Source organism: Dysidea avara, chromosome 1 (genome assembly GCF_963678975.1).
Source record: "Dysidea avara chromosome 1, odDysAvar1.4, whole genome shotgun sequence".
NCBI lineage: Eukaryota > Metazoa > Porifera > Demospongiae > Dictyoceratida > Dysideidae > Dysidea > Dysidea avara.
In genome coordinates, this window is record NC_089272.1 from 59,961,163 (window position 1) to 59,985,636 (window position 24,474).

Sequence of the window (24,474 nt, forward strand, 5' to 3'; positions counted from 1 at the left end):
GAATAATTATGTGCTTGGTGAACAGTGCCTAATGACAAAGGGTATCCAATTTTCAATGCAGTCAAAGTCATACATTTTTCTATTTGTTCACAGACACTTAATTATACGTACACTACAATGTACCTGATGGTACTAAACATGAAGAATATAGGCACTTTGAGAGCAGTGCTTAATGACAAAGGGTATACTTCCCACAAAGTTATAGATTTTTCTATTTGTTCAATATACACTACAACATACCTGATGCATTAGTGTCATGACCTGCTGTCATGAAGGTGACTGTTTCCTCTCTGATCTCTGTATCTGTCAACCCCTCTCCATTCTCATCCTTACAATATTTACATATGGTATAAGGTTTGTTACACTGTATGTATGATGCTATTTTTACCCTTGTAGAAAGCAGAATATCGAGAAGATCTTGATACTTTCTTTTTTGTCGTAATCCAGATGAAGTCTATACAAATCATAACATGATATTGTATTAATAGAAGATGTACTAATGACCTTCAACAGCTCTTCTCTTCTCTCTAGTATCACATCTTCTGAATATTTTTGAACAACTTCACAATGGTGGAGGAACTTGCGACCATCAGCAGTTTTGAAGTATATCCAGTCATAGATGAGGAGTGGATTACTGTGACCAAGAAAATGAAATGTCCTGAATGCGTGTATTAGTAATTTTGAAGCCAACAAGGAGCACATATATAATTTTGTTTCAAAGTAAAGTTGGTAATGTTAAAGAAATTGCAGCACAGGTTAGAAGTTGACATTAAGGAAAAGTGCAAATCCTGTTATTTACCATTACTAGGTAACATACTTTATCTCTGAGAAACACAGGGTACAAATATGTAACCCATGCATACTATATAGGACATTTAGTAAGTGCACATATATTATATAGTATACATGCTTAGCCTTTATTCTATGCAAACAGTGCATTTTTATATATGGGATGGGGATGGACACAAGAATTTTCATAATGCTTTCGTTTACACAAGGTAAGTTGTTGACACATGTAAAACATTACTTGATACACACTACAAATAACATACGTATACTGTACAAGCATGATTACAATTAACATACTATATCCGTTTTATAAAAAGCCGTGCTAGTTCTCTGTTTCCTTTTAGAAATGGAGTCATATCCCTGGAAGAACAAATAATACGAATGTCACTAACTTAACACATTAACTCACTTGTTCTCTAGACAGTTACTATTAGTGGAGTAGACACACCTCAACAACACATCCAGTGTATATGACACTAAGTATTTAGTGATCTCTATTGACTCTCCTCTATCAGCATATTCACCCCATATGTCCTATACATACCATCCCAGTACACTCATACAGTAATAGTACACAGCATGTTGACTTACCAGCAGTTTGTGGGACACTTCATTGTACACTGGTATGTACTGTTTGAGCATGTCAAAATGAAATGCTGGAGTGAGCATTTTACGGTGTCTTTTCCATTTACCACCACTACTAAGCACCAGACCTGTTCCTATTGTATAGCAATAGATTACAGCATATTATCCTGTCAACTAGCTAGTCATACAGCATTTTACATAGAATCTTTTTGTACTTCTGACAGTTTTGTTGATATCAAACATTTTGTTAAAAATACACCTACTGTATAAACTTTGTTTTATATTTATTTTTACAACAGGTTTTGGTTTGTCTTCTCAAATATTTTAACACAGATCTTTCTAGCTATACGTTTACTGTTGGAATTTTTTAGTCATACAAAAATTAATGGTAAAATGTGACCGGATTTGCGAAAAGGTACCTTTTTCACACACAAAATTTGACCCATTTTTTGAACTGTAAAGCTTCACAACTATTTTATCATGGCATATAATTGCTTGACATTTTCAATGAATGTAGCTACATTATCTGGCTACATTTTGATCCTAAGAGCAAGTTAATCAGTATAAGGAGTCAAGTGTTACATCATTTTGTTTGCTGGTATGTCAAATGTGTGGAAAAGGTACCTTTTCGCAAATCCGGTCACAAATATTGTGCTACTACTAAAGATTAAGTTGCAATAAGGCTGGTGTATATACATACTAGTTAAATTGAGTAACTTGGTGCATTTACTCTAGCTATGTAGCTACAAAATGTAACATTTGGGTTATAAACATGATGTTGTGCTACTTCTATAAACCAGGCACCATGCAGCAAGGTAACACATCTGGAACTTTGTATTACTATGTTATTATTTTGGCCAATAGGTTTTTGGTTTTCTAATAATACATAATAATATATGTGACTGTCTCAGCGAAAACCCGTCTAGTTTGCACAAGCATACGTATTGAGAAAATTGAAATTTAAAAATAACGTGCTAGTTTTTATCAGGCCAGTACTCGGAGAAGGAAGACTCAAATCGATTACAGCTATACACCATCTTATTCGCCTACTCATGGGAAGTGTGAAAATCTTTGTATTATTTCTATATCCCAATGGTTTGCATGTCACGTGCGTTTGTTTACGATGCGGTATACGTAAACAAAATTATCGCCGTTTCTTCAAAAAACCATTTTCATACACCTATGCACAAGTGACTGTAGGGCTAAAACTATACCTTGGTTGATCTGCCAATTCATAGTGAACATTGTAAGCCAAATTCCAACTTTGTAGACTAATCCAAACGGAAGTTATGGCTGTGAATGCAAGCGCCTGTAGTTTATTTTTAGTATAGTCACTGTACAAATCAATTTCCTTGTTCTTCCTACTTTGTAGCGTTGTAATTCCAAAACTACTAACCACAGAAGGCTGAAACTTTGGTGAACCATTCCTTGGACAACATAGATAATGCTGAGAAATTAAAAAAAAAATTGGAGGTTGTGCAAACTAGATGGGTTTTCGCTGAGATGGTCACATATGTATTTTGGATTTTGTAACGAAAGTTTCATAATTCTTTAATCATGTTACTACGGACTGCTAAGGAAACGCTTTTTTAAACAAATTACTTTTAACAAAAATGCTAAGAATTTCAGGATTTCTTGAGATTTCAAATATGGCGTACAAGATTTCAAGGAAGTTGCAGACTGCTTAGTTTTTTCACAAATTCTCTCAACAAAGCCTCAAAGCTGCTCTTCATTTTTGTTTGCGTTTGTAGGGGAGACACCTCCTTCAACAGGCTACTGTTGTTTTTTCATGCAGTTGTTAAGTGCCTGTAAAACTCAATGGGAAGGTATTTCTCAAAGTCTGAAGAAGGTCGCCACACCCGTATTTCAGACTGCTAAAAAGAAACCACCTCAGAGTAAAGTTTACTTGTGTGGAAGTTTAATACAGATTTCATTTCACTTTTACTTCTTACGTGCAAGCTGCTTTTACCATTTAAAGATTTTGCTCATGTGGGTGCATACGGACAAACATAGGTAGATAGATATAGGCAGATAAGTACACACACACACACATGTACACACACACACATGTACACACACATGTACACACACATGTACACACACATGTACACACACACACACACACACATACACACTTTTGTAATAACAATTTCAATAAACTAGGCATGCTTAGTTTAAAAAAACTTGGTTTTCAAAAATTAATTTTGAAAGGTTTCTAAGATATTATCAATGTATGATTAGGAGTAACAGAAAGCACTTTTATAGTATAATGACAACAGCAGTATGCATATATAGCTACATGACAGGCTATGAAAAACATAGCTCTATTCACATTGTATCAACCTACCAGTCCATTTGCTCATAAATGAATAGGTTCGTGGTTTTGGTGCTTCTATGTAATTTAATATGAAGGATAAGATTATGTATAGCTATCTCTAAAGTGCCACATTAATAAATACCTCCTGACTGTTGCAATAGTGTACTCATAATCTTAACATTAGCTGTAAACACCCAAGGAATTAATGGTCCAATCCAGTACACACACCAGTTAGGATATTTCTTGTGGTTTTCCAGCATGTATTGCAATGATTTCCAGGAGTGATCAAGCTGTCAGAATATAGCAATTCATGTGGTTCAGTAGCAGTTGTATGCATAAATACACTAGCACCACTGAAGTAAGTAACTAGCACTACTGAAAAGTAGGAGTGATCACAAGTTATAACTTTAATTACTTCAATATAATTACCAATGGTCAACTCCTGACTTTAAGCCATCATTCAATGCACTTAGAGGATACTGTAATATATGACCAGTAGGAATAATGTTATGGCAATACCTAAATTATTCGAGGGGCAATACTTAGAGGTTGAGCAGTGTAGCTAATAGTAAAATATTCACAGATTTGCAAATGTATTAGACTATATGGCGGTCCAAATATTTCACAGATAAAATTTACACTGTTAATTAACACCCCCCCCCCCCCCCAAAAAAAAATACCTTGTAATCAGTGAAACATTTCTCCCGCAAAATATTTAGGCAGTTAGTTTAGTACACTTGTGCACTTGAGTGCATACTACACAATCCTCTGTTATGTGATATGTATAGATGATAGTTTATGATTGCTCCATTGAATAGCAAATGTGAAATATCATCTCCTACTAATCTTATGCTCCACAGGAAGAAACATCACCTTAAAGGTTATTAGAGCTAACTTATTTGTATATTATGCATAACTATTATATTAGCCTATAAAGTAATTGTTCACCACTTGCTTTTAAATAACCCATACTTAGTGATAACTTTAAGCATCTGTGGCATAATGCTTTATAGTATAAAGCCTTATGGTACAAGTCACCCTGTAAAGAGTTCAGCTATGTAGGAAGAGTGCTCATGTGGCTATGGTACAAATTTAGTCTTGCACAGACACAAAAGAAGAAAAAGTGGTCTGGCTGTGTGAGACTAGTACAAGTCACCCCATAGAGAGTCCAGCTACATAGCACCCTCCCTCCCCTTACCCTTTGGTAATCCTAGATTTGCCCTTGTACAGAGTTTGAATTTGGCTTAAAATGTTTACCATGAACTAGCAAATCAACCAAGGTATGGCTTTAGCCTTGTACATACCTTACGCATGTAAGAACTGATGACAACCTTTTTGCATTTACTGCATTATAAAGAAACGCATGTGACACACATACCGTTTGGGCTTTGGAAACAAAATTACAATGCTCAAAGGCTTCATACGCAGGCAAATAAGATAGTATATAGGTTTAATCAATTTGAGTCTTGCTTCTTTGAGTAATGGCTTGATTAAAACTTACATATTTTTTTGTAGTATGCATAGCTGATTATACATTTAATTTTGGTTTTCTCATAATGTATGATATTGTGAACTAGGCAGGTTTTTTTGCCAAGATGGTCACAAATGTTATAGGATTGGATCACTAATTGGATCACTTGCGAGGCATGCTGAAGTGCTCACGAGACTAAACTGATTTCAACACAGCACACAAGATAATATACAGCATAATTTACAAGAAATGTATGGGAATAATCGGACCTATGAACATTTGTCAAGATTCCAGTTTTTCAGATTCCATTTTATCAGAGTTTCAGATTCCATTTTGAGATTCCAAGTTGGATTCCAGTTGGTGTCGAACACCTTGAAATATACTTACAGGAAGAAACAAAAATACAATTTTCTTGCATACATAGCTTCATGCTTCCTTCTCAAATTGAAATCATTTTTGTACTACAAACACTCCCCATCTTCAGCATCCCACATACCAATTTGAGCTAGATTGCCTACTGCAACCACAAAATGAGAACTCTCAGAATTTGACTTAGTTTAGGGGGCTCGGGAGAGGGGCTTAGGTTTTTCTTTTCGCACACTTTACAAAAACCATTATAAAATCAAATACGTAGCTCAGTTTTCTTGAGCTTTGGTGCACTTTTTAGAATGTACACATATTGCAGCAAAACCACATACCAAGTTTTGTGCAAATCCGATGAACAGTCATAGTGCTATGGATGATTATCTGCATTAAAAGGCCAACTTGTTGCCACATTTACAGGTTATGTAAACTGCTTATGGAAAAGCCTGGTTAAAAGAGTTGTGAAATTTAAAGTAGCAACCATGAAATGGTTGCAGTGATAATAGTGCTGCCTTCAAAAGCCACGTTGAAAGGAGTTGCAATATCAAAGGTGCCACCAAATGGATGCAATGACGTTACAACTCTTTTCACCTAGACTTTTGAAGGCTGCATCCATTTTATATAGCTTGGCTGTTTTTGCATGGATATAATTGTTGCTGGATTAAATTGTTTGAAACCAAGCTTAGCTAAAGAGTAAAATTATAAAACTGAAATTTCGTGTTACTCATGTAATCATGACACACCTGTGCCTAATGCTGTTAAGAGGGACAGAATACTTACATCGAGTGGTTGGGCTGCATGAGTTGTGTGTAGTGATAGACAAAAATAATGGTGATAATCTTCTCTTCAGCAGCTACTCCATGCAATGGCTTTGGGATTGTAATGGGAAGAGTGCTCATATAGGAAGAGTATCACTGGTCATGCTGTTGGTATACTGAATGAACAGAAATCCTGGTCAATGCAGCCATTTGGCGACAGAGTGTCTGGCACCTCTCCTTTATCAGTTATAATTGAAGCACTCTCCTTTAAATATTACCATAGATGGCAACATATTTCCTGCAGCATTTGCACAGTGTTTTATTACCACATGATGGGCCATAAACTTTCTTTTATCCCTTGGGAGCAATCCTCTTAAGTTGCTTGCTGCATTCCTGTCTCGACCATATTGTAAATGCACGTGCTCATATTCATCAAGCAGTTTTTCTCTAAAGTTTCCTTCAACATTGAGTAGTAGTAGTAGTCAAGGAAATCCTTTGTTACAGCATTTGATCTACAATTGGATATAGTAAATCAGAGCAACACAATGACATTTCAGTGTGCCTTCTCATGAAACCTTTGTTACCATCCTCCCCAAAGTCTTCCATATTTCTATCAGGTTTCTTTTTCTGCACAATTTGTTTTACAATACAAAAAAACTTTTACTTAGTTTTCCGATGCCTCATTTTGCAAGCAGTGATCAAAATACTGGCTATCTTTCAAGGTGGTTGGAGACGCACCAAACTCCTTTAGAGCATGATTCACCTTTAGTTCACCAAACTTTACAGCTTTCATGGCACATCAACTGTAGAGGTTTTGTCTCACTGCTTATGTTTCTTAGGCGAACTACTCTCTGTGTAATTGTGAGAAGGCCTGCTCAAGGACTCACTAAAATCAGTAGTGTATTCAACCCTTGCCTAGCAGCATCGTTTCAGGCTCTATGATATCCGTGAGATCGTTTTGGCATCAAGCACCTATATCAGCAAATCTACACGAGTGTTTAGTTATTAATGGATTTTCCGGAAAAGTTTTATTAGTTTAGTCGATAGATTAAGCGTTTTGGTTGATAATAAGTAGTAGTCGATAGTTGCTGAGTCATGCGTGTTACTTTGGCTGAAAGCAATGAGTAATAAGTAATAATTTTACTAACAACACCTGGACACTAATTGTGACCAGATTTTACAAATCTGATCCAAGTCGCACATCAGGAAAAATCAAACTAACACCACCAGTAGATAGCTACACTATCATATTACTATAGTTTAGACCTTCAGGATTACTCAAACTACTCAAGGCTGGTTTAAGAGATATCATTTTTGGGTGGTGTGGTGAGCTCCAATAGTAGTTCTGGCCTTGTGAAGGACCTGGCTTGGCAAGAATCAGCAGCCTACTGGTGAATGGCCTGACATTGTTGGGTTAATGTTTTCTCTGTTGAGTTTGCTACATATCAGCCACTAAGAAGCTAGCACAGCCCTGTAAATCTCATGTCTGTACTTCAATAGTGGCCTGTCTCCATTTTAAAGTCTATTTCTTGCCAACTGCACCCTCCACCTGTTTGTGAGCACTCATGATACTACTTTGCTCATCCAACTGTTTTCTCTTATTTGGTGGGAAACTCTACAAGTAGCCACAACTACTGAAAGTGGTCTGAAAGGTAATTAGATTGATGCATCTCTTATGTAAATTTCAAATACATGCTTGCTGTCCTTGGCAAGTTATGCTAACTTGAATTGTTTAAAAATGTTTGTCTCAAAACTTCTAATTTTGTAATATGGATTATTTTGCCAAAATCCATTCACAATTGGCAAATACTTAACAAAGAAGAAAAAAATTAATTGGACTATGAAGATCAGTGTTTTCCACTATGCTATAAAAGGTGATTAGTGTGGTTTTTATATTTTAACTATCAGCTTCAGTATAATGTGTAGCTACCAACATAGCCATTTAGCAAAATGTAGTCTTGGGGTCATATCAGAAGGTAACTGATACAAATTTTGCATTCATAGGCAAAAGTGGGTGAATAGCTGCCTTATGAGACTGTAAATTACCAAACCCCCATGCTATGGGTTATGGTGCTGGCATTTGTAGCTAGCTATAGATCAGTCTTCATAATAGTATTAGTATTATTAATAAAGGCACTGCCTGTATACCAGATCAACACAAAATTTGTACAATCATAAGATGGCTATACAACCTGGCAGATCTCGAAATAAGTTGACTATCACAACAGTAAATTCAGAAAGCCCATAAATGCAAATACGGTTGCACTTTGCTAAGGATTGCCAGTGGACAAGCTAATAGCTACTAGTACCCTTCACTGCATTATGCTATTGGTCTTATGTATAATGCTACATCAATATAGGCTAAGGAGCATGCATACTACCTGAATAATTGTGACATTCAAAACCACTACTACTTAGCTATACATGTTTCTGCCTCACAAATTTAGCTGATTAGAGCATGGCTAAGAGGAGCTGATGCATTATGGTATATAGCTAGGTATATCTAAACGCTTAATTGGTAGCTACAAATGAAAAGATTATCATGCATGCATGATAACTACTCAATTCATATTGCAATCAGTCTTGATTTAATGGAAAAGTAAAATTTAATGAAATAAACTGACCTGAGGGTCAGCAACAGAGCAAATTGCCCTCCAGGATCTCGGATTTCACTGGGATCTCAAGATTTCATTGGGATTTCGAGATCCCAATGTGATTTCAAGATCTCGATGGGATTTCAAGATCTCAATGGGATTTCAAGATCTCAATGGGATTTCAAGATCTGGATGGAATTTCAAAATCTGCAGCTGGTCATGATGATCAGTGAGGTTTTAAAAGATCACTGTGCTTTCAAGATATCTATTTTGACAGGCTTAATTATTATATCATTAGGGTTGGATTTCAGTATTTCACATTACCAGACTTCAAATACCATCAAAAGTTATGTATGATTATTTTTTCAGAACATTATACATTGTTACAGTAAAAAGCGCATGATAGTATATATCTACTTTTTCTTATTCAAATAAAACTCTGGAGCTGTACATTCATTGATAGCAGCAACTAGCAACAAAGATAATACAATTATAGTGATTATGCATAATCAGGACAGGAATTGACATAAAATCTATACTGTAAATGATACATTGCTCACAATAAAACATGCAAACAAATACATGTTTATGAACATTTCGAACAATACCATTTTTTCCCTTTACTTATGTTTGTATAAATGCAGCTTTGATGGAACCATTCTTTACATTTTTTCCCATCACACTGGATCATTTTGGAGCCATCATCAGGACATCTACAATAACAGAATACGGCTATCTTGTCGTATCGTGCAGTGCCACTTCGTCTGTTTCTGATTACAGGAAAACATTCCATTGCCTTACTCTCCAAGCAGCGAACCAAGTGTGCTCTCATAGCATCTTGATTATACACAAGCAAAGAAGGGTCCTGGTGATTAACTAAGGAAGTGCAATATGCAGCTGAAAACAAACCACAGTCATTAGAGCCTGCTTGCTTATGAGTGTTTGCTATTTTAATTATTAGCTCTTTTCTTGAAGTTTTGATTAGTCATGCTAATAATACCTTAGTTGCCTGGCTCAAATGAAAGTGCAAGGAATCATACACAACCACATCACAAAAATTGGAATCACTGCACTGCATTGTAGATATGGTAATCCAGTGATTACCATTCACATGCAGTATTTGCACACTACCAGTTGAGATTGTTTGATCTTTGTGCACAAATACTGAAGCATCTATCAATCCATTAATGTCAGTGTATCTCTTCTTCAACAGCAGCTGCACTACTGTTAGATGTGTCCCCCAAAGCCACTTTCCATTTAATATTACTTCCTTGTCCACATTCCTTAATTTTTTACCTTCAACTTTAACCCAGACATCATTATCAATCTCTTCATCAGATTCAGATGGTAGATCAGTTATATCAATTACTGCTGTATCAGTTGTGCCTTTTACAGTATCTAAAGTGTTTTGTTTCTTGGGCGAAGGACTGTTTATTATTTTGATCTGATCAAGCTTAGCAGTAAAAGACACTGCAGCAGTAGCAGGGATTGTTCCTTTTGGTTGAATCTCAGAATTATAAGGTTGTTTATGCCTAACTCTGAATAAACGATCAGTGGAAACACGTTCCCCTTCTTGAAGTAGCCAGACAGCGGTTGATTTTTGAATGAAAACAGTTTCATTATTTGGCGCTTTTATTTCTAAAAATGTAGAAAATGGTTTTGTGGATTTCCTAACCTTTTTATTCTGATTTTCTGCACGCTCATACATTGGTATGGTAGTAGATGGTAAACGCTTGAACGACTTGTGGCACTCTTTGAAATGCTCCTTGACACTGGGATCAAGAAGATTGCACTTGGATATACTATCTAAGTCATAGGCAATTTGTTCTACATCACTAACACTGCATTCTTCCTGTGCAAGCAGTACATCGTGTGTTTCTTCGCCTAGTGGTATAACTTCCTTTTTAACACTGCATTCTTCATTATCCTCATCACTGTCATCATTATCATCGTCATCATTATTCTCACTACCCCTATCTATGCCTCCATCAATACCTTTTATTCTTATATTTGAATCCCACAAGGAATGTTTAATATACAGATCACTCATTCCAAGCTCTTCTATCATTGCTTTTGCTCTGGTTTGACCTCTTTGCACTGCGCCAAGTATCTGCTCATTAGAAGCCATTAAGAGAGTAATACTATCTTTCTCTGCATTTTTGCCAACTTTGTGCTGGTGTTTTAATAATCTTGGGTAAACTATATCTGCTTGGGTCTCAGCTTGGATAGCAAGTTGAATTTGCAACCTATGCAATCTTCGTAACAGCCCAAGTATACCAAAGTTGATAACTGTTGAATAAATACTGCTCATACTTCGGGCTGCCATAAATGTTACTTCACAGCATTGTGAGCCTAGAAGCCAGGGAACAAAGCATTTGATTTCCTTAACATCATCTCTGATGGCTATAATATAGTTGATCAGTGCATGAGCATTAAGCTCGATACAATTGTAAGCATTTGAAGTGATAAAATTGTTGCCTAAAGTGTAACTATTGTTCAAAGTTATCCATTTCCTCCAATATCTCAAGAAAAAGACCACATACCATAGCTTCTCTAGTCTCTCCAGTGGATCCAAGCTTTTATCCAGGTAACTGTCAATGACATTTCTAATAAGGTCAACGTAACATTTTGTAGCATTTGCTTGTGGTATTTCTGCTAGCAGATGTCCTGCAGATGTTATGTTCATTACAGCTTGAAAGTTTTGTTTGTCTTTGTGATCTATGTCTCTTTGGCGTAGTCCATGTTTGTCTTTTTGAAAGGTGAGCTTCACTGCATGCAAATGACTACTGCTAACAAAATATTTCCCCATAGGTAATACAATCTGTGGTTTAAGCAGTCTACCTTTTAATTTAACTGCAGTGTGTACAATGTCTTGAACATAGCATATTCCATTAGCTTCAATGTGGTACCAATCTAGCCAGTTGGGAGGAATAGTTGGAGCATGTAGCAAGGCATTTGATGGAAGATGGGCAATCAATGGTTCAGACTGAGGAGTCTTGAAAGATGTAGACACTTTCATGCTCTTCATCAATCTACTGTCCCCATCACTTCCAAAACTCAACACCTTTATGTGTCGTTCAGCACACTGTTCAATAATATATTTCCACCTAAGCATTACTTCTTTAGCTTTAAATTTATTGTCTGTTCCAAGACAAGCTAACAACATAGGAGGTGCACTGCCACACAATGGCTGAGCCATGTACACATATGCATATTTTGAAACAACATTGTCAATAAACATTTTCTGAATTGCTGGAAATGAAATAGCTATAAATGAATCAACTATAGGTAAGCCCTTTTCATTTAAAGGTAAAACAAAGCCCACACAGCGATCAGTTTCCACATCATAATCCACTCGTCCAACAACTCTTGTGGCATCTTCTGCTATGGAAACGCACAGTGGAACATCGTACTGATCAAGATGCTGTCTCAGTTCATTAAATCTAAATACTCCTTCATCAATTGTTTCATACTCTGAGTGAATTGCACTTTGCACAGTTCTGATACAGGGCAAAGCTTCTGGCATATTTTGCTGAATTAATTCATATGCCAGTGGGCAAGCTAATATAAACAGAACTGTGGAAAACTTTTTTAAGATCGGTAGATGCCTGCGATGTGTTGGATATTGACCAGAATTTTTTTCAGCATTACTAAAAATTTGTCTTAAGATGTTAGTGAATGATGCTGGTGATGACGTATGGTTGGAACCATTTTCTGTCAACTCTAATTGGCTGAGCAACATGGATAGTCGTTTGTTTTCAGCCGTTAACTTCTCAATACTGTCCAGCATTGTAAGGTAATCTGTTATACGGGTTTGTGATGGATCAGACGCTGCTTTGACAAGTGATCGCTTCTTTCGATTGGACCATGATAAAAACTTAGTTCTATTGTCCATTGAATTCTGGGACTGTGAATGGTTATAATTGACAACATTTATCTGTGGACTGGAATGCATTTCTCTAGACTCTATATATGATTCAACACCCTTTGATACATTTTCAACATTTACAGGAATAACATTGAAAGGTTTACCACTACTATTGTTACTACTATCCATCAAGTTAATTACAGTGTCACTGGACACAGTAGGGCCTTTGTCATTACGACTGGAAAAGCACTTCTTTAACTGAGGCTGGTCATTGTGATGTTCAACTGACTTCTTATCAAAGCATGACCTTACATGTTTAGTCCAGTTAGAAATAGAAAATGGTGATGAACTGACTTGCGGATTTTTTTGGTGCAACTTGACGCCTTTACTGCTGCATTTCATGGAATTGTGGCACCTCATTAATACTTTGAAAAAACCTGACGACATTTGTGGAATGACTTGTATCGAATAATGTTCTTCTTCTTTCAGAAGCTTCAAATGACTTTCATCTTCTTCCAGTTTCTTTTTCCATTCATTTAATCTATGTCTAATTTGTTTATAGACAGATTCAATGGTCACATCGGGTTTTGGTATAACGCTACCACTACAATCATAGGTGTTAACCTTGGATCTTTTGATTGCTGTGGAGGATTCAGTGTACAGATTGGATCTCTTCTTACCAGTGCGTTTCTCTAAACATTTCAGCTCTTGAACGAAATTGCAAATCTTTTCTCTGTGACCAGGGGGGAATTCAAATGGTACTAACGATCTTGGATTATGGTTAGGGTTGCTTGAAAATCGTCTGTTAATGAAATCTTCTACCTTTGCTATTCCATTATTGGGATTATTACTTATGTCAAAGTTGCAAAGAACACTCATTTCATCATACCCTGCAGACAAAAAACAGTTCACAGCGTATTCTGGCAGCATTTTCTTCATTAGTTCTATTGTACTGTTGGTATCGGACTCGACTTCAATTCATCAACATAGCTATACAATGCATAAATACATTAATTTCAAGCATACAAGCATACATGCATGCATATTTGGCCAGGAAAACTTCCCTGGTCTACTAGGCAACATCTTTTTTACCATCTCAATTCATTGTTGCATTGCTTATGTATATCCACAAAGTGTATGATGTGGAAAATGCTGGCCATTTTTTTGTAGCAATATTATTATACTAACACAATACTAATAAAAACAGTAAATGGCAAGGAATTTGGTAACCATACCAGAACTGGGTAAACTGCTGTGGTGCATGGTGATCATGTTCCGACTACCCAAATTGAGAAAGCAAGGTATAGTGGCCGATAGAAACAAGAGCCAGTTAACCTGAAAGCTGTATACAGATACTACTACTAGTATAGGTAAGACATGCAGTGCTACAATAGTGGGATAAACAATCCCTTAGGAATGATGTCATTCCTGAGGCTCTATCTACTGAAGAATCCCAGCAATGCATGTCATAATATTTGTTGTGTAGTTGGAATGTTGCTTGGAGCCCATGCAATTTGTTTGTTAAAGTTTGTGGCTGAATAATATCAAACAATTCTCAACATCCCATTGTATAAATAAAAAAAGATACTAACTGGCTAGTATATATAGCTAATTGTTGTTTTCTCGGTTGGTTATCCCTATACACCTCCTGTATGTAGCTCATAAACTCGAGTATGTCTGCATGGTATTGAAGGCAAAATATTTTGCAACAAGGGATGATAGTCCTAGGAAACTAGCACGATATTATGGACAACGGTATACACCTCGCACCCCTTCCCATACCCACCCGCATGGTATATGATAGACACGTACACTTCGTCTCTGCTATTATCTCCACTATGAGCTCCGATTGAGGCTCCGATTTGGCTTCTTTGCAGGGTCTTAACTTCATCTACTGCAAGACTTTCCACTTCGTCATCGTCATCTTGATTCTCGTTGTGCTGGTCTTCTTCACTGTCATCTCGCCTATCGCAAACCGCCGTTTTCCTAGAGTCATCAGCCATTAGCTAATTACACTCGCGACGTGGCAGCACAAGGTCGCACATGGCTGGTTCACGTGATCTAAAATTCAGGAGTTATACGGGAATAATCGGAGAAATATGATGAGCGAGATCTCGGATTTCAATTTGGATCTCAGTGAAGTCCTCCAGGATTTCGCCCTTGTTGCGGACCCCTCGAACTGACCAATATTTTCCACTTAAAAACTGCTAAAACACTCTCAGATTTACTTTTAGAGAGCCTAATTTCAAAAATGTCCTGGGGGGCATGCCCCCAGACCCTGGCATGCCGCCAGACCCTGGCATGCTTTGCACACTAACGTAGTCATAATTCCAAATAGCTAATTAGACATTGGATACATGAATCTTACCACTAGGGCCTTTGCTTGGTATCTTCTAATGTCTGGCTAGTTACCTATGTCCCTGTCCAGCTTAGCCCCACTTTCAAAAAAATCCTAGATCCGCCCCTGAGCTATTATAGTCTAGCTTGCCTCTAACTCGATCACCATAGCTAAACGTTTCTTGATACAGCTAGTGTGCTTAATATCTAAGTAGTCTGGTGGTGTCAATATAGCTTTTGGTGGTGCTTTTTATTATTATAATTGTTATTACTTTGTTGATAACGACCGTCGATATCTAGCTATATTATACCACCGCCATATGTCACGTTATTCTTGAGCATGGAATCAACATGAATAGTAGTCTAATGCATATAGCTACTGTATATACTTACATCAAGAGCATTTCCAGACAACCATCTTCCAGGTGGAGAAGGCAGTGAGTAAAGATACCGGATATCTTTACACCAGGTGATCCATGAACCAACCACTTGGAGAATAGCAGTGATATGTGACAACAGGAATAGTATTAGAATAACAACGAAGCCAAGGTGGAGTGAAGAAGTTATATCCATTGATCCTGGCCACTCACTTTGTCGATTACTGTGAGTTTAAACTCTTGCTGTAATTTAACTGCCAATCAACTAGCTAGATAGGGCTAATTAGTTAATTAAAATATCTATGTTGCCATGCATGGCACTAGTCTGGCGCGGCCGCCCCTTCCTCCTCTTGATGACCACATTGCCGAATGCACCACAGTGTAGTAGGATCTTTCAAATCATCGCAATGATACAATTACAATCATATGGACTAACTAGAGTAAGCTATCTATTCTAGGACATCATGCTACACTGTTAAAAATGGGTTGTGCCTGACACACGCATATCGTGTGGTAGCCACACGCCCACCTGCTCACACGTGCCAGTGTGACGGTCACGCGATTCAATTTTGTGTGGCTGCCACACGAGTCCGTGTGCGGTACCCAGTCTAGCGTGTGGCTGGTACACACAAGGTGGTGTGAACTGGAGGGATGATTCTTGACCAGTCCTAAAGTGGAGCAATCGCTGTGAGAGGTATGTTTCGATGTATGTGCTGGGTTGCACACTTTACGCACGTACATTCTGGAGGCCCAGTGACTCCTTTGCGACACTCCATACCAGTTTTAGTTCCTGTACTTATGAAACTATCTTCTTTATGGTAGCCTCGATGGTAGCGACTTTAAACCTTACGCAAATTTATGTGATTGAACAGACACGCGCGTTGTTTGGAATCTTGAAAGTTTTTGGAATCACATGGTTAACCGTATAATTACCACAGCTAAAGGTAGTGTATACTACATCACTGCTACACAGGTCCTAATTCCTGCTGAAGTATAAAAAAATGTACGATGATGGCTAGATACGACCTTGTGTGCACTACGCAGCAAAGCTACGGCTTCAGGTTTCACAATGGTTTAGGGCAAAAGTATTGAGTATAAATCTTTTTTTAAGTGGAATAACTCACCATGGCACAAGTATGTTATGTATTTATTACCTAATAACTTTATAGCAGCACTATATCTTTCAGTATGATTCCTTCAATTCGTATTAGCATTAAAAAAATTTTTCTGAGCATATATAGAATGTGCATGTTTTTGCCCTCAAAAGTTGGTGGATGCATTATTTTAATGATGTAATAAAGTGCCATGCCTTAGTGCACACAAGGTCTATAGGAGATACTGAGAAACTATAATAACAGCCTGGTTGCCAGAGTATTTGGGTGTTAAATTATGGGATATTCTATTTTATGTTTTAAAAGGTACAGGAACCGGCCCTAAAGGCATGCCCATTCAGCACACTGTAACACTATGCTAAGATGTTCTGTTTAAAAGGTTGTGCCTATACCTACACCTACAAACAGAAGCTACAGAACAGAATAGAGCGAAGGGAGCCTATAAGTAAATTACAAACAGTGGACACCCTGGACTCAGCAAGTATGTGGTCTGCTGGAACAGGGAATGCAGGGTGTCCAGAGCTTGACATCTGGAGCCATGGATACACATGATTGAAGACTTGAGCAATAACTAACCAATTCTTCTTTGTATTAACTGTTTGGGAGGCTCCCCTATGAGTCTTTTGCGATAAAACTCACTAAAGTCCCTAGTAAGAGAAGAGACACGCAAATAAGAGAAAATGAAAAGGACACAACCTGTGCAGGCCCAGTACACAAGGCCTATGATACTGTATATCTACAGTGTATATTTTGGCTTGAAAGTGAGCCATGCAAATGGGCTGATGTACTGGTATATTATTAATTGGCTCAAAGCAGTATCATGTAGGGAATTTTATGACTTAAGCTTTAAGACTACAGCTTCTCATTTTGTTGTGAGTTAAGTATAATCTATTTTCAACTTTTCTTCAAGGTTATAGACTTTCGTAACCTCTAAAGCCTGTAACAAGCTGTAAGCTCTGAATTTCATTCTTATTTTTGTGTATACAGTAAGTATGTTGTAAATTTCTAGAGCAAAGTACTTCTATAGGTTCAGTAAAGCATGATATGTCGTATGCAAGCCAATGTTTGGAAATATTCTGGCCCTTCTTAGGCTCCGCCTCATTGTTGACAAGTGTAGTCCACCAGCCAGATATATTTCAACCAGGTGCATGCTATGAAGCCAGCCAAAGACTAGATGTAGGGTGTGTTACTGGTTTCTGAAATCGGTTTATGAACAATTGTGTGTGTGGTGTGGGTATGGCACTAACTGGACTAGTAATATTTCTCATGTCAACGTTTTCCACATTGAGAAAAGTAATAAGAATTTTTATATGCATTATAGATGGTACAGAAATGGATAATTATCTGCTCTTTAGGGATCTCAAACTCTATCTCCATTATGGGTTGGAAAATGTTAAAGTATGCTGATTACTGCTCGGCGGTATTGAAATTCGGTATTAGTAACAGGAAAATATTGTGGTATATCGGTGGGAGCCTGTATTCCGCGGAATATGAAATAGCGGAATAACGGAATAGCAGAATTACGGAATAAGCGAAAATCACATTCTAAATATTTTGTTATTGTTTATAGCCTCTATAACATTTTAATATACATTCCTCACCTCGTAGAGAACACAATCACGATGGCACCGATCCTCGGGGCGATCTTTTAATAGGATATGTACAAAGATATTCACTCTAGAACAATCTAACTAAGCTAAACTACCATCAAATACACTTCACTACACAATCGCTAGAAAACTAGAAGTCCTTTGTGCTATACTTACTCATACCAGCTGTCACACACGAGTAACTGCCCAAATTTATTAGAGTTATATACGAAGTGTTAGAGCCGAGGTTGGAGCTCTGATGTTGGGAGCTGAAAGCAGTATTATTCTCCGAGTTTATTTGAAACACTTTAGGAAATGGTAACAGAGTTATAAGAAAGGTCAGATTATTCCATGCATGCAGGGTAGCTAGCTACCTAGGGGGTGGATTGTTTTGTCCTCAGGCCTAAACTATTCGGCCTGTTAGCTAGCTAGCTGCTCATGTGTGACAGCTGGTATGAGCAAGTATAGCACAAAGAACTTCTAGTTTTCTAGTGATTATGTAGTGAAGTGTATTTAACAGTAGTTTAGCTTAGTTAGATTGTTCTAGAATGAATATCTTTGTACATATCCTATTTAAAGATCGCTCCGAGGATCGGTGCCATCGTGATTGTGTTCTCTACGAGGTGAGGAATGTATATTAAAATGTTATAGAGGCTATAAACAATAACAAAATATTTAGAATGTGATTTTCGCTTATTCCGTAATTTTGCTATTCCGTATTCCGCGGAATACAGGCTCCCTATATCGGTATATAGTTAGCTTGTTATTGTAACTACTGCATCATTTCTTGACCTAGTATGGAGTGATATGCATCCTAAAAACCAAAAATATAAGTACAAGTAGGCATGTGTTGTAATGTGACAAGCTCAAGTTTTTTAGGGCATGTCTGCTAAACTATCAACAAATAAACAGCAAAGGCTGGGTTAAAATCAATCCTATACTGGTATCAAGAGTTTATAATGGTGTAGGGAGAGTATCGAACTACGCTATACCCTGTGAAATATGAGCCCGTAAAGTCCTATGGCATCGTTCAAACAACTCGGTGATTAGTGTTGATTGGTGACTAATTATAAGTACATGGGTGCACTCATACATGTTGGGCTACAGAGTGAAAGAGCATTGTAAAAGTATGACACAATGCGCTGAGGAACTCAGTACAAAGAGAAAGGCACAGCCAACTAACCTCGAAAGCCATAGATATCAACTTTGCGCGTGACATCTTAATTCGAGGTTTCATCATGGTTGCCATTCCATGCCTAGACAGTTTTGATCGTGAAAGTGACACGTCTAGATGGGGCTTTAACCATAGGGATTCAATGCGGACCACCCGACCAAACAAAGAAGGTGTTAAATCTGGGCAATCAACAGCGGTCAGATTTACGAGAGGACACAAAGGTATGCAGGCTACTTTACGGGTTCATTTTTCATTGCGTATAGCAAAGTTCGATACTCTCCCTAACACATTATAAACTCTTGCTGGTATTCATTAAGGTTATGGGTTACCAGATAAGTAATTTTGTAGGAGCTTTGCTTATAGTTCTGTTTTAAACATTTTGCATGGAAGAACATACTAAAAATACGTGGTATATTAATGTACAAGTGATATATTAATATATAAGTGGTGATACACTCAACAAGGGAAGCGCTTGTACAGAAATGCAGGCACTAAACAGTGAAACTGTTGATTGGTTTCATGGGAAGGTACATCATGATATTTAGCATTAACAAGCTATTACTTAGTGATTTCTACAACTGTAGGTCCCCACGAACGAATTGAGTTGTTATCAAATTGTAACAGCACGGTAGTGGACTTGCAGTATTTCCGTAGCAGAACTAATGGTCATTATCCTTGAAAGATATGATAACTAACCAGCCTCTAGTCAGTTTTCCCACAAAGTCTCCACAACAGGACCTAGATAATATAACCACCCATTGACACTACCGTAAAAAATTAGTACTAATTGGCTGACAGCTGCTATTTTTGATGAATAATAACCACATTAAGCAGTAGTGCTAAATGCTGGTTCAACCAATTTTACGCTTGACTACAGTGTACCTTCCTCAGTAAATTATTAACACTCACTTTGTATATATGATTCCTCCGCTATTATCGCATGGCTATACAACACTTTGAAATTAACAACCTTCTCACTAACACCTGCTCGAGTTTCTATGGTGCCACTATTGCATCATCATCGCGCATCGAAAAATAATAACCTATTATTAAGAGCCTAACCCGTAACCTTAATATACTGGTATTTTGATATATTGGTTATCAAAGGCTGTCACGGTATGACAATTGGTTATGATAATTTATCACAATAAACAGTATGATAAACAGTATTACCGGTATATCGCAGAGCACTAATGCTGATGCTTTGAAATCGGTTTTTGAACAATTGTGTGTGTGATGTGGGTATGGTGATGTTTGAGAAAGTTCATAGCTTTGTTGGCAGTGTTGGTAATGTGGTCTGACCATGATAGAGAATTATTGAGCTCTATACTTATGCTGGTTAGTTGTCCTCAAGATCGTTCTATAGAGGTAGTAATTGACATTAATAGGGTGTTTGGATCTAGTATATCTAAGGACATGCAGTACAGTTAAATCTCATCTGCCAAGAGAGTGCCAAGGGTATTCAGGTCCTTTTGAAGCAAAATAGAGAACTGTTAAATGTAATTCACAGCTACTAACATGTATAGCGGGTAAATCACTGGTAGAATTATATAGTCGCTTCAGAAAACCAGCCTTACTGTTACTAAAGGATTAGTACTTTACCTTTTAGAATGATATAGAAGTACTTCTGCATCACAATTAATTAAAGCTGAGCATTAGTACAACTATCACTATCATCACGATAACAGTATCACAATATCACTACCAGTTACAGACACTCATAAATAATCCCGTTACGCTCCACATATCTGCTTTTCTTACACTCCATTAGTAAAAACAATTATGTACTACAGTTGTAATTTTTGTGGTGAGGACTTTTACAGTTTTTTCAACTTTAATACCATATAGCCAGAAACTTTGGCGAATTTGCCGAGATAGGATTTTGGCGAGAACAAAGTTTGGTGAATTTGTTGAGCTAATACAGATTTTTATTGACAAACGATTTGGCGGATTTTAGTTTGGCGAAACATCATTCACTTTCCAAATTTGCCAAACTTTCCGGCTATACGGTACTATCCATGTTTTTGACTTAGCACAGACATGTGTAATATAATTATCACGATAGTACAATTGTATACTACCATTATCACAATAATAATATTGTTATTCGCTATCACAATGATCGATAGACACAACTATTGCTCAGGTCTACTGAACTCGATGGTTTTAAACACAATATGCTGTGTGATGGGCATTAAATAGAACATCTGAGTGAACAATTTCTAGCGTGCTTATAAATATTAACTAGCATGTTTTGGCATGTTATCAAAATCTGTTCAGTGTAAAAGTAGGGATTTTCCAGAGCCATGTTATAGAACTGTCATTCGTATCTCTGTTTGCTATCTGTTATTGCTTGGATCCCTTCAATCAAGAGTACATAATAATAGAGTAGGGAGGAGAGTGTCTAACTCCAGTTAATTCACCAAACTCACTGTGCTCAGACCTTGTGCAATCAACCATAGCCACCAAAGGTGACAAATGGCTTGCTCTATGAAGGAGGTTGTAGTACTTCTACTGCTTCAATTAGGAAATATCAACAGTCTTCTGTTCACTTAAAGGTATTGATTTATTACTATATAGAAGTTTTATGGATTGAAGTAGGAGGGTTTGAGCAGGAGGGTTTGAGCGCAGTGTGTTTGTATGGATTATATTGAGAGTTAGACACTCTCCTCCCTCTTCTATTATTATGTACTCTTGCTTCAATGCAGTTATACACTGTTATGTACAGCATAGATACATGTATAATGTACATACACACAGCCTGTATACCCAATCTTCACATCTCAAGTTGTTCATCTTTTTGAGTGATCCTCTGGTGGTACATTATAGTCGTTGGAGGTGTGGTCACTGTGCTTTGTTTTCTGTAGGAGAACCAATGGTTATCAGTGCAGCCATAGAAGATGGTTGGTAAGGTTGGAGTCTTTAATGGCGAGACAAGACACAAAGGGCAGAAATTTCATGAAACCCAAAATGGCACGTGCCACTTGTGAGTTATTTTTGTGGCTTAAAGTTCAGCTTGGTTGTTCAGTGCATCAAACGGGTGTAGGAATAATTTGTGTGTGTTTGGGGGGTCATGTATGTGAATGGCACACAGTGTTCACCTTTGTCAACTTGTCAAATCAAATCATGTCAAAATCTGGTTCCTCTATTTTCCAAACTCGTTGGACCCTGAGTGCATTCAAATAATCGAAACGTTTTGGTAAATGAAGCCCTATTTGTTTACCTGCCCTAATACAATGCACACCTTAGACAAAATATTCTAATACAACATTCATTTCTACTGTTTTATTTTCGGTCAATCAATGGCCGATAATGGACTCAGGAGGGACCCCTGTATTTAGCTATTTGATAATACCAATTGTGATTGTTATGTCACCAATTATTTTGTGTGGCTTCGCTACTGGGTAAAAAGATAACTTTACTAATCACACAGTTGCAGCCACTCTGTCTCGGTTATAACCAGTGCATCACTTCAACACTCCCACATGCTGGAATCTAGTGTATGGTTTAATGTACATCCCAACTGAATATGTACATTTATTTGCCAGGCTAATCTTTTTGCATCAGCTCATAATTTAAATTACTAAGGGTATTTCCTTTCATAATGATCTCTTGTTTGCACAATCTTTAAATCATAATAAGATGTGTAAATTTACAGGAAACTCATATGAGATCCTTCATGTTACAGTTTCAGAAGAAATCATGAACAGGTAACTAGCAATACTTCTTGAGTGCATGTATATATGTGACCGGATCTGCAAAAACCCGACACAATAGCGCAAGCCTAAATTTCCAGTATAAAGAATTGAAAACAATGGGTGAAATCAAGAGTTCATAATATATATACTGAGGAGAGTATCCTACTCTCAGATACCCCTGTAGAAGGGCGTATCGTGAAGTTATGACGTGACAACAAGATGTTGCGGTTTGTGACGTACAAGCAGCCATAAAAGTACAAGAATCGTTAGCACCGTTTCACACTCGTGACGCTCAGGATAGCCGTATTCGCGAATGGCCTAGCAAGAAACGCCTACAAAGCGGTCTTAACCCATGAAGGAACGATTGTAGTTCGGTGAGAAACGCTTAGATTAATTTGGTTGCTAGAGACGTTGTTAGGCACGCATTCAATCAATACCATGTTCAACTAATGACATCATTAATTATACAAAGAAAAATGGGCAAACTCAGAAGTGTTACGTCATGACTTCACGATATGCCCTTCTACAGGGGTATATGAGAGTAGGATACTCTCCTCAGTATATATATTATGAACTCTTGGTGAAATATTTGTGTATTATTGAAAAAATTCTGTAAATTTTTTGAATGCCTCTTTCTTAGTGAAGGAAGGAAGTAACAATAAAAACCTGGATATCTTCTTATTCGCCTACTCAAGAGGAGTTGGAAAATCTTTGTTTCACTCCAGTAGACCCAAGGATATGCAAGTTATGAGAGTTTGTTTACGTCACGTCGAAGCGATCGTACGTGATCGATTTCTCTTCACAAATTTTTCCTTTGTATGCAGTGAAGAAGGGTGATAGAAGGACAAACTTACCCAGTACATGATTCCCCTATCCATGGCAAACACGATGGTGAAAATTTCAGCCCAGTACGTCAATTCGTTCGTAAGTTACAACCGTTTTAGTAAACTAGCACCTGTAATTTATTTCCCTATGCTTACTGTACAAATCGATTTTCTGTTGTTGCTACTTTGTAGGGCTGTAACTCTGAAAGTTATTGGTATATGAGGCTGAAACTTTGCCAGAAGGTATACTTGGCTAAGTAGATTATAAATATTTAATAAACAGGTATTTGAAAAATGCGCTATTGTGTTGGGTTTTTGCAGATCCGGTCACATGTTTGTAATGAAGTTAATGTGCACCATATTATTCCTACAGATTCCAATCGTGCGACCTTAGAAAGAAAACAGGTCAGAAAAGCTCTCATAGAACAAGTGTCCATTCACTCAAAGAACACTCAAATAGAACAAAACATTAAAGTTTGTGTATGGTGATGTAATTGAATTTGTAAAGATTTAGGTCATCAATATCATACTGAAGTAAGGTTCATTTAATGTTCTGTATTCTGTGTAATGTGTATACCATGCAAAATTTTCTAAACATTTTTTGACAAAATTATAGCT

General features: G+C 37.2%; 1 protein-coding gene and 1 long non-coding RNA gene across 4 annotated transcripts in view; one reads left to right on the plus strand and one right to left on the minus strand.

The window, feature by feature from the left end:
* LOC136239005 (cytochrome P450 4F6-like) overlaps positions 1-24,474 on the minus strand; it is a 71,018-nt gene that overhangs the window by 21,867 nt on the left and 24,677 nt on the right. The window contains exons 1-9 of one of the 3 annotated variants that reach the window (XM_066029741.1): positions 15,476-16,169; positions 3,834-3,981; positions 3,722-3,766; positions 1,381-1,508; positions 1,199-1,323; positions 1,087-1,149; positions 505-634; positions 389-454; positions 241-328 (exon numbers count right to left, since the gene is read on the minus strand). In XM_066029741.1, the coding sequence (XP_065885813.1) occupies positions 241-328; positions 389-454; positions 505-634; positions 1,087-1,149; positions 1,199-1,323; positions 1,381-1,508; positions 3,722-3,766; positions 3,834-3,981; positions 15,476-15,655 (973 nt within the window). In that variant the 5' untranslated portion in view covers positions 15,656-16,169. Of the gene's footprint in view, positions 1-240; positions 329-388; positions 455-504; positions 635-1,086; positions 1,150-1,198; positions 1,324-1,380; positions 1,509-3,721; positions 3,767-3,833; positions 3,982-15,475; positions 16,170-24,474 lie in introns of those variants that run through there. The other 2 variants (XM_066029755.1, XM_066029748.1) reach the window with 2 other exon arrangements.
* Positions 15,983-24,469, plus strand: LOC136239064 (uncharacterized). Its single transcript, XR_010693337.1, has 4 exons — positions 15,983-16,153; positions 22,202-22,320; positions 22,993-23,044; positions 24,230-24,469. It is a non-coding gene; the product is annotated as an uncharacterized lncRNA (long non-coding RNA).